At 44.8% G+C, this 11,735-nt stretch overlaps 1 protein-coding gene across 1 annotated transcript in view; it reads left to right on the top strand.

Annotated features, from left to right (window-relative positions):
• The first annotated feature begins 3,008 nt into the window (after positions 1-3,008).
• The window catches only part of LOC129351045 (DENN domain-containing protein 4B-like), a 52,055-nt gene continuing 43,328 nt past the window's right edge, over positions 3,009-11,735 (top strand). Inside the window, 2 exon segments of the mRNA XM_055019813.1 lie at positions 3,009-3,143; positions 8,548-8,898. Coding sequence (XP_054875788.1) covers positions 8,567-8,898 — 332 coding nt within the window. The 5' untranslated portion in view covers positions 3,009-3,143; positions 8,548-8,566.

The following is an 11,735-nucleotide window of genomic DNA, read 5'->3' as shown; positions in this document are numbered from 1 at the left end:
GGCTGCTGCAGGTCGGTTCCGTTAAAATTCGGTTGTTGATCAGAACGAAGTGAAACCAGAACCTGCAGTTACTGTTGAGAATTTTAACACTCAAAAGCAGCGTGTCAGGGAGCCGAACCGGAACCCGTCCCGCAGAATGTCGGCCCTCCAGGGCCCACTTTGGGCCCCCGGCTCTGGAACTTAATGTAGAAACCGAACAGTTAGCTCTGCGCTAGCTAATACACAAATGAGCGGAAGTGGACTATCAAATTAAAAGCTGGGCCGTCAGGACCTGCCGAGGATCCGTTTGACTTTAAAACGGCTCATGTTTTTTTTAAAACGTTCATTTAATAGTTTAATTAAAGTTTCAATCTAAACGTTTAGCTTCAAAACTACATATTTTATAAAATATTTAATTTGGATTCAGATGTTCATCTTGATAACTAAATATTTAGTATGAAGGAAAATTTTTAGCGAGCTTGCTAAATAAATAAAGTTTGAAACTAACTGTGTAACATGGTAAAAATATATAAATCCCATTTTCTCTTATTGTTGAGTTAGAATAACTCGGAACGTTCTGAACGCGTCGGAGGATTCGGTCTTTTTTCCGCTCACTCGGCAGACTTCTGGTCAGAATCGGAACCGGACCTGAAAATGATCCACTTGTTAACAGGACTCGATTCTTTAAGGATCGAACAAACTGGATGTGGACAGAATCACGAACAAAACGGTTCTATGAACCTGATGTGTGTTTGAGACTGAGGCCATATTTCATAATGTTTCTACTGATGTTTATGAATTTCTCACATCCTTTGTGCTGTTTATAGTTTTAGAGGAAAAGCTGATTATGTTTGTATTCAAGTGTTTTTATTGGAGTTTATTGATAATATTAATAACCAGGGAAATAGTAAATGTTTTAACCCGGAAGTGCTTCTGACGTCAGCAGAAGCCGTTTCTGAAGGCGGATTGTCATGACTCAATTTTACAGAAAATAAAGCAACCTGCGGAACTGCTGCCCCCTGCTGTCCGTTTCTCACGTGCGCTACGTTCTCTTTCATCTGATTTTCTCTTCAACAAACATTAAAATGATTATAATCACTTTAATTATAACTTTAACCTGCAGTCTCTTACAAAAGTATTCACACCCCTGTATTAACTGACCTGTTCGTCCATTAGACTGTCAGCCTGTAGGAGAGCATTACCATGGCGACTATGGAGGAGCTGCAGGTATCCACAGCTCAGGTAGGAGGAAATTAACATATTCCCACAGTCAAACATGGTGGAGGCAGCATTGTGCGGTGGGGATATTTTGCAGCAGGCACCAGAACTTTATGAAAAATTAAAAGTTTTATGTGAATGAAAACTTTGAAATGAAAATAATTTTGTCCAGAATGAAGAAATATGAATCGAAATTATCTTTAAAAATATTTTAAACAAAACCTCACCAATAAGAGACATTTGAAGCCTCTCCACTCTGAACTTCTCCCCGTGATGTCATCGCCCATATATGGTCATTGCAGGTCCAAGCAACAGCTTCAGCACGATTTACTGAGGAACTCTGTAACAGCGCCACCTACAGTCTGTTATTGTTGCTGTATTAATCTGCTAATAGCTTCTTTAGCTGAAACATTTACATAAAAAATTATCACCAGTTTTTATAAACAAGAAAGAAAAGCCTCACTTTTGAGTCAGGCCATGGGCGGTTCTACATGGGGGCCATCAGGGGTCAATAGGGGCCCCGTATTCTCCAGACGAAACTACATCTAATGTAAGCCATTTTATTGTTTACTTTTACAATCAATTAAAAATAAAAGTGTTGAGCTTTTAGCTTCAGGTCTGCCCTCCCCACTGTGACCTTGAATAACCTTGAAGTTGAAGCAGAACTGATGATTGTCAGTGCAAAGGCAACAGGAAGTGCTGGTTTTACCGCTTCCTCTATTTTCTGCAGCAACAGGCCTGATAAATTTCAGAAATATTCACAACGTTCTCCACACATCTGATTGAAGAACCGGTTCATCTGGAGGAGACAGAACCAGAGGGCGGTTCAGGTACTTGGTTCTGGTACCAGGATCCAGTCTGATTCTGGAAGAGGAAACAGCAGATTATACATGGCGGACCTGTACCAGAACGGTTCTGTTGTGTTCTGCCATCAGTTCTGGATCTTTCAATGTGAAACTCCCTGCTGGGTCGGATCTGGTTCTGGTCCAGATGGAGGGGACGGTTCTGCAGTGGGTTAATAAATTCATCTTTCGCCTTCTGACAGCTGCGTCAATGTGACCGCATCTGAACCGGAAACAGTGCTGCGAGGCTTCAAAGTAAAAGTACCACTAATCTCAAACTCAAGAGAAACACCCTGAAGGAAGTCTGATGGATTTATAGATTATTTATTAGACAAACAGTTGGAAGATTAATCAACCAATGAAAGCACAGAGATGTTTAAAGCTGATGTTCCATCATCCATCATCCATCCATCATCCATCCATCATCATCCATCCATCATTCATCCATCCATCATCCATCCATCATCCATCCATCATCATCCATCCATCATTCATCCATCCATCATCCATCCATCATTCATCCATCCATCCATCATCCATCCATCCATCATCCATCCATCATTCATCCATCCATCATTCATCCATCCATCATCCATCCATCATCCATCCATCCATCATCCATCCATCATTCATCCATCCATCATCCATCCATCATCATCCATCCATCATTCATCCATCCATCATCCATCCATCATCCATCCATCATCATCCATCCATCATTCATCAATCCATCATCCATCCATCATCCATCCAACCTGCTACAATGAACGGATGGATGGATGATGGATGGAAGGATGATGGATGGATGGATGATGGATGATGGATGGATGGATGATGGATGGATGGATGATGGATGGATGAACGGAATGTAAATGACATCAACAACAATTGGAAATGTGATTAACTGCAGGTGAGGCGTCCGTGCTCTTATTCTGAAGGTCTCTTCCGGAAGCAGTGTGCCGTGTTGCGTCCCTCTTCCTCTTTCTCTTCTTCTCCTGCGCCTCTCGGATCAGAGCTGCTAACATGGACGGAACCTGGCTGGCATGGACCTGACCATGATCCTCCCTCCTCTCACCTGCGGGTCGAACAAGCTAACAAGTCCAGGTACGGTACTCCCGCCTCCGGCTGACCCGGTGCCGCTCAGAATCGAACCGGGCCGGACCCAGTCCAGCTCCCAGTTAGCCCCTAACTGCTTCGGAGGGTAACGGACACCGCGATGCGCCTATTGTCGGACAGTTCCCTGGCTTGTTTTCAGTGATGTTCGGACCTGCCGCAGTTCGGTACCAGAGGGATGGGTTCGGGTTTTATCCGGGTTGAATGATCCTTAGCGCCGCCAGAATGATTATTGTTATTATTATTTATTAATAACAATAGTTTTAAACATTATTGCTAAAAACAGCAGAACAAAACTAATCCGGTTCCAATGTTCTGCTGGTACCGTAACCGTTCTCCTTAACCTGTTCGTTTCGGTGGTACCGGAGCTTGTCAGGGCCTCTGACCGACTCGCTGTGACCGGGAAAGATGCTCCAGAGCCTGGCCAGACCTTCACCATGGGCTGTCCGATGATGGAACCCGGCTGCTGCATGAGTTTTAGGCCTGTTTTCATGCATGCTGCCCCGCATGCTGCTGATGATGGATGATGGTTAGATGGGTGGTTGGATGATGGAGGAGCTGCATCATGGAGAAGCAGGTGAGATCTCTGCTCCTGACATCAGGAGTTTTTATGAATTATTAATGCACATGAAGCAGAGGGTTAAGGTTCCCAGGAGTTCCTCTTCTCCTGATGTGAAGAACCATGAATCTGATCAGAGGAATCATCATCATTTGGACCAGCAGAACCTAAACCAGGTGATCCAGATTCCTGAAGGTTTTCTTCCAATCGCAGCCCTCCTGGGAGTCATGTGACCGACTCTGGATTTGTTTTGGCTGCTGGAGCTTCCAGGACGTGTCGACTCATGTCTGTCCCTGAAGGAACCGAAACACCGATGCTTCCATAACAAACCCGATTCTGGTCCTGCTGGACCAGAACCAAAATAGAGGCAGCCTCAGTCTGACCAACTGGATCCATCCATTATAGTTAATCAGTCTGACCGGTACCGCCCATTTCAGGATGAATTTATCTGGAAGAATCCATGAGATCATAGAGGACACCAAATCCCAGCATGCACTGGGGCCAGCATCCATCCACCCAGCATCCAATCAGCATCCAACCAGCATCCATCCCCAGCGGCCATGTTGTTGTTCTGTGTTTCTGTGGATCAGTGGATCAGAACCAGCACCACCCAGCAGAGTAGTGATTCTGTTGGCTAGCAGTTCTGCTCTGGTTCTCCTGAACGGGTTGGGTTCTGATCCAGTTCTGGTTCTGGTTCTGCTCTGTCATCCCGGCAGCAGCTGCTTCTCTCTTCTCTGCTGCAGATAAAAATAGAGGCAGATATTTGGAGCCTCAGAGCTTCAGCTTTCAGCCTGCTGCTGAAACCGGCCAGAGACGGGCCGGAACCGGCCAGAGACGGGCCGGAACCGGCCAGAGACGGGCCGGAACCGGCCAGAGACGGGCCGGAACCGGCCAGAGACGGCCGGAGTCTAGAACCACCCCAGGAACAACATTGAAGCTTTCAATAAAACCCAGATCACTTCATTCAACAAGAGAGTTCTGGTTCCGGTTCCGGTTCCGGTTCCGGTTCCGGTTCTGGCTCCGGTTCCGGTTCCAGTTCCGGTTCCGGTTCTGGCTCTCACAAGCACACAGCCACTGGCTGTTTCTAAGGAAGCCTGTGCAACTTCTTTATGGAAAGTTGAGTGGAAGGAAACACTGTGTGACCCGGTTCTGAGTCAGCTGAACAGGAAGAACTCAGGTTCTGTAACCATGGCAACAATCTGTTCAGCGAGGAAGACTCCGATGAAGAGTTTGTTTCTTAAAAAAGATTCAAGAGCAAAATAAGAAATAAATGTCATGAAATATAAAATTCTATATTATAGAATAGAAAAACTTTATTAATCCCTCATCAATTCATATCCACACATTAAAAACTCTCAAAAGGTGAAATATAATAAATATCATAAATAGAATAAATAGAATAAATATCATAAATAGAATAAATAGAATAAATAGAATAAATATCATAAATATAATAAATAGAATAAATATAATAAATAGAATAAATATAATAAATATAAAAATAGAATAAATAGAATAAATATCATAAATAATAAATAGAATAAATATCATAAATAGAATAAATATATAAATAGAATAAATAGAATAAATATAATAAATAGAATAAATAGAATAAATATCATAAATATAATAAATAGAATAAATATCATAAATATAATAAATAGAATAAATAGAATAAATATCATAAATATAATAAATAGAATAAATATCATAAATATAATAAATATCATAAATATAATAAATAGAATAAATATAATAAATAGAATAAATATCATAAATATCATAAATATAATAAATAGAATAAATATCATAAATATAATAAATAGAATAAATATCATAAATATAATAAATAGAATAAATAGAATAAATATCATAAATAGAATAAATAGAATAAATATCATAAATATAATAAATAGAATAAATATCATAAATAGAATAAATATCATAAATATAATAAATAGAATAAATAGAATAAATATCATAAATATAATAAATAGAATAAATAGAATAAATATCATAAATATAATAAATAGAATAAATATCATAAATATAATAAATAGAATAAATATCATAAATATAATAAATATAATAAATAGAATAAATATCATAAATATAATAAATATCATAAATATAATAAATAGAATAAATATAATAAATATCATAAATATAATAAATATCATAAATATAATAAATAGAATAAATAGAATAAATATCATAAATATAATAAATAGAATAAATATCATAAATATAATAAATAGAATAAATAGAATAAATATCATAAATATAATAAATAGAATAAATATCATAAATATAATAAATAGAATAAATATCATAAATATAAAAATAGAATAAATATCATAAATATAATAAATATCATAAATATAATAAATAGAATAAATATAATAATATCATAAATATAATAAATATCATAAATATAATAAATAGAATAAATAGATCACCGCTAAAAGACGTCCTGTAATTTAAAAACCTTTAAAACAGGAGCTGTGAGGGAAAACCGGACCAGAACCACCAGAACCAACAGAACCAACAGAACCAACAGAACCATCAGCCCAGTGATGTGACGCTCTTCTAGAACTCTACAACAATCCTACAACCAACCAATGGAGGGAAACTGTCTGGCTGATGGTTCTGTTTCTGGTTCTGGTTCTGGTCCTGGTTCTGGTTCTGGTTCTGGTCCTGGTTCTGGGTCTGGTTCTGGTTCTGGAGGTTCTGAAGGCTTTAGCTTCCCTGAAGCTGCTTTTGGATCACTCGGTTCTGATTCTGAAACCGGCCGACTTTATCGTATTTATTTTCATCGTCTTTTTCTCCTTCCTGTGGAAAAAGGAAGTGAGCAGTAAGCCCCGCCCACCCGATGCTCAGCTGGGGAGGAAGTGCAGCAAACCATTCTGCTGTTTGGGTCGGTCCTGGTCCTGGTTCTGGTCCTGGTTCTGGTCCTTGTCCTGGTCCTGATTCTGGTTCTGGTTCTGGTTCTGGTTCTGGTTTTTAACCGGTTGCAGAACCCTGCTCGGTTCTGATTGGTTCTGCTGGGTTCTGTGTGGGTCAGAACCAGCTGCTGCAGTGCTTCCTGTTCATCTGGGCCGGATGATCCGATCAGAACCGCAGGTAACCGGATATGCTATCACCATGGCAACCGGTAACCACACAGGAAATAGGCTGGCAGGCCTCTTCCTGTTTGCCAGATGACCTTTGACCTCTTTCCCTGATGACGGGTCCAAATCTGAGCCCGACGGGAAGGAACAGTCGGAGAGAAAGTGAAGCAGGTTCTGAATCTGGAGTCACAGACAGAAATGTAATCTGGATCAATCACCTGATCGGAACCTGGTTCTAACCGGGTTTCTTCCAGTTCACATCTGGTCCAAGCCGGTTTGGTCCGGTTCTGATGCCGTTCCGTTTTGGATTGAATCCATAGCCGTGTTTTTCCTCTGCAGGATTCTCCGGGTTTTGTTTTTTCCATTATTTTTTCTTTTATTCAGAAAGTTTCATCACATACAAGAATCTAGCGCGGAATCCAGTGGCTGTGTCCACATCGCCTTACTGGTGGTTCAACACTTTTAGTTGGAAACGGTTATAAATTTGAACAAAATAATAAAATAAAAAAATAAAAATTGGGAGTTGCACCACTTCAAGCAATAGAAGATCTCAAGAATATTGAAGGGTAGCAAACATAATCCAGTGACGTCTGATCTGACTGGGTTTACATACTCAGTCCATTTGGTCCAGATCTTATCAAATTTACCTTTTTCAAGTTGAAGGGAGAAAGAAATCCTTTCCATAACATAAATCCGATAAACTTTCAGCCTTTTCCTGGTGATGCATTTCTTACTGGCTGCTAGTAGGACAGCCAGCAGCTTTTTGTCTGAATTGGTCCAATTGTCCAACCGCAAGTTTGCCCAGATACATCGTTTCACATTTAAATGCAATGTTCACATGAAATATGTTTTCAATGTGTTTATGGAGCTCTTCCCAATATGGTCTTATTACCTGGCAGTCCCAAAAAACATATGGAAGTGATGGGCACTTCCATATGAATATTAACATATTCACTACTTAAAGCTGCAGTGTAACTTTTATTTTAAAAAATTACTTTTAATTTTTAAAATCTCCAGCAGGTGGCGCCATTGCTTTGATATCTTCTCTGAATGGTGTAACAAAAATCGTGGAATGTTTTTCCAGCAGAACTCCCGCCATGGATCCGGTCCAGATCGACTGCAGTTGACTTATTCCCTCCCAGTCCTCTTGTGAGACTGTTGTCTTCATTTCTTTCTCCCATTTCCTCTTTATGTATTCTGGATTCCCCTGTTTAGATAGCTGTGTAACGTTATATCATTTGGAGATGATTCTGCTTTCTGACCCAGGCTTAATTAGTGATAGGAATACACCCATGAAACTGGAATCACTTTCTCTCAACCCCTCTTTAAAATATGTATTAAAATAATGTCTCACCTGCAGGTACCTAAAGAAATCATCTTTTCCCAATCCGTGATCCTTCTGTAAGGTTTCAAAACTCTGAAATTTTCCTTTGTGGGAAAATGAATAGTATGTAGTCAGTCCTGTTGAGGTCCATAGTTTGAATCTGTTATCAGTTCTGTTTGGTGCAAAATCCGAGTCGTAGGCACACCATCTCATAATTTAGATATGTCTCCGATTCTGCAGATTTTAACCAATTCCTGCCAGGACTTCAGGAAGCTGCCTGTTATGGAGTCTCCTGGGATCTGCTGTTCTTCCTGTAATTTATAATCACTAAAGGATTCTCAGGGTTTATGATATTAATAAAAAGGTAGGAAGTATTTAACCCTCTGACCTCTGACCCTGCAGGGAAGGCCAGTCAGGAGGCATGACGGATGAGAAATGTCCCCAGCTGGTGGACTACTTCGTGGTGGCGGGCCTGGACCCGGCCGGGCCCTGGAGGTCCCTGGACGAAGACGGCCGGACCTCCTCCTCCTCTTCCTCCTCCTCTTCGTCGGCGGCGGTCCGGGCGGCGGAGCCGGTGACGGACCTGGCGGTGATCGCTCGCGGTCTGGGGGAGGAAGTGCCGGAAGGATTCACCTGCATAGAGAAAACCCTGGGGGGTCACTCTGCCGAACTCAGCGCCGGGATCATCAACAACCCTCACCTGTACCTGTGCTACCGGCGGGGGCGGGACAAACCACCGGTCCTGGACCTGGGGTGAGTCTGGGTCTGGTTCTGGTTCTGGTTCTGGGTCTGGGTCTGGTTCTGGTTCTGGGTCTGGTTCTGGTTCTGGTTCTGGGTCTGGGTCTGGGTCTGGGTCAGGTTCTGGGTGTGGTTCTGGTCTGGTTCTGGATCTGGTTCTGGTTCTGGGTCTGGTTCTGGTTCTGGGTCTGGGTCTGGGTCTGGGTCTGGTTCTGGGTCTGGGTCAGGTTCTGGGTCTGGGTCTGGTTCTGGTGTGGTTCTGGGTCTGGTTCTGGATCTGGTTCTGGGTCTGGGTCTGGTTCTGGTTCTGGGTCAGGTTCTGGTTCTGGGTCTGGGTCTGGGTCTGGGTCTGGTTCTGGGTCTGGGTCAGGTTCTGGGTGTGGTTCTGGGTCTGGTTCTGGATCTGGTTCTGGGTCTGGGTCTGGTTCTGGTTCTGGGTCTGGGTCTGTTCTGGTTCTGGGTCAGGTTCTGGGTCTGGTTCTGGTTCTGGGTCTGGGTCAGGTTCTAGTTCTGGGTCTGGTTCTGGTTCTGGGTCTGGTTCTGGGTCTGGGTCTGGTTCTGGTTCTGGTTCTGGGTCTGGTTCTGGTTCTGGGTCTGGTTCTGGTTCTGGGTCTGGGTCTGGGTCTGGTTCTGGTTCTGGGTCTGGGTCTGGTTCTGGTTCTGGGTCTGGGTCAGGTTCTGGGTCTGGTTCTGGGTCTGGTTCTGGGTCTGGGTCTAGTTCTGGGTCTGGGTCTGGGTCTGGTTCTGGGTCTGGGTCAGGTTCTAGGTGTGGTTCTGGGTCTGGTTCTGGGTCTGGTTCTGGGTCTGGTTCTGGTTCTGGTTCTGGGTCTGGGTCAGGTTCTAGTTCTGGGTCTGGTTCTGGGTCTGGTTCTGGGTCTGGGTCTGGTTCTGGTTCTGGGTCTGGTTCTGGTTCTGGTTCTGGTTCTGGTTCTGGGTCTGGGTCTGGGTCTGGGTCTGGGTCTAGTTCTGGGTCTGGGTCTGGTTCTGGTTCTAGTTCTGGGTCTGGGTCTGGGTCAGGTTCTGGGTCAGGTTCTGGGTCTGGGTCTGGTTCTGGGTCTGGGTCTGGTTCTGGTTCTGGTTCTAGTTCTGGGTCTGGGTCTGGGTCTGGTTCTGGGTCTGGGTCTGGGTCTGGTTCTGGGTCTGGGTCAGGTTCTGGGTGTGGTTCTGGGTCTGGTTCTGGATCTGGTTCTGGGTCTGGGTCTGGTTCTGGTTCTGGGTCTGGGTCTGGTTCTGGTTCTGGTTCTGGTTCTGGGTCAGGTTCTGGGTCTGGTTCTGGTTCTGGGTCTGGGTCAGGTTCTAGTTCTGGGTCTGGTTCTGGTTCTGGGTCTGGTTCTGGGTCTGGGTCTGGTTCTGGTTCTGGTTCTGGTTCTGGGTCTGGTTCTGGTTCTGGTTCTGGGTCTGGTTCTGGTTCTGGGTCTGGGTCTGGTTCTGGTTCTGGTTCTGGTTCTGGTTCTGGGTCTGGGTCTGGTTCTGGTTCTGGTCTGGGTCAGGTTCTGGGTCTGGTTCTGGGTCTGGTTCTGGGTCTGGGTCTGGGTCTAGTTCTGGGTCTGGGTCTGGTTCTGGGTCTGGTTGTGGTTCTGGGTCTGGTTCTGGTTCTGGGTCTGGGTCTGGTTCTGGTTCTGGGTCTGGGTCTGGTTCTGGTTCTGGTCTGGGTCAGGTTCTAGTTCTGGGTCTGGTTCTGGTTCTGGGTCTGGTTCTGGGTCTGGGTCTGGTTCTGGTTCTGGTTCTGGGTCTGGTTCTGGTTCTGGGTCTGGGTCTGGTTCTGGTTCTGGTTCTGGGTCAGGTTCTGGGTCTGGGTCTGGGTCTGGGTCTGGGTCTAGTTCTGGGTCTGGGTCTGGTTCTGGGTCTGGGTCTGGTTCTGGTTCTAGTTCTGGGTCTGGGTCTGGGTCTGGTTCTGGTTCTGGTTCTAGTTCTGGGTCAGGTTCTAGTTCTGGGTCTGGTTCTGGGTCTGGTTCTGTGTCAGGTTCTGGGTCAGGTTCTGGGTCTGGGTCTGGTTCTGGGTCTGGTCTGGTTCTGGTTCTGGTTCTAGTTCTGGGTCTGGTTCTGGTTCTGGGTCTGGGTCTGGTTCTGGTTCTGGTTCTAGTTCTGGGTCTGGGTCTGGTTCTGGGTCAGGTTCTGGGTCAGGTTCTGGGTCTGGGTCTGGGTCTGGGTCTGGTTCTGGGTCTGGTTCTGGTTCTGGTTCTGGTTCTAGTTCTGGGTCTGGGTCTGGTTCTGGTTCTGGGTCTGGGTCAGGTTCTGGGTCTGGTTCTGGGTCTGGTTCTGGTCTGGTTCTGGGTCTGGGTCAGGTTCTGGGTGTGGTTCTGGGTCTGGTTCTGGATCTGGTTCTGGGTCTGGGTCTGGTTCTGGGTCTGGTCTGGTTCTGGTTCTGGTTCTGGTTCTGGGTCAGGTTCTGGGTCTGGTTCTGGTTCTGGGTCTGGGTCAGGTTCTAGTTCTGGGTCTGGTTCTGGGTCTGGGTCTGGTTCTGGTTCTGGGTCTGGTTCTGGTTCTGGTTCTGGGTCTGGTTCTGGTTCTGGGTCTGGGTCTGGTTCTGGTTCTGGTTCTGGGTCTGGTTCTGGTTCTGGGTCTGGGTCAGGTTCTGGGTCTGGTTCTGGGTCTGGGTCTAGTTCTGGGTCTGGGTCTGGGTCTGGTTCTGGGTCTGGGTCAGGTTCTGGGTCTGGGTCTGGGTCTGGTTCTGGTTCTGGGTCTGGGTCTGGGTCTGGTTCTGGTTCTGGGTCTGGGTCTAGTTCTGGGTCTGGGTCTGGTTCTGGTTCTGGGTGTGGTTCTGGGTCTGGTTCTGGATCTGGTTCTGGGTCTGGGTCAGGTTCTAGTTCTGGGTCTGGTTCTGGTTCTGGGTCTGGTTCTGGGTCTGGGTC

The sequence above is a fragment of the Poeciliopsis prolifica genome, unplaced genomic scaffold (genome assembly GCF_027474105.1).
Source record: "Poeciliopsis prolifica strain line A6 unplaced genomic scaffold, Auburn_PproV2 SCAFFOLD063, whole genome shotgun sequence".
NCBI classification, from domain to species: Eukaryota; Metazoa; Chordata; class Actinopteri; order Cyprinodontiformes; family Poeciliidae; genus Poeciliopsis; species Poeciliopsis prolifica.
Note: the sequence above shows the minus strand (reverse complement) of the source record. Positions and strands in the feature narration are given on the sequence as shown.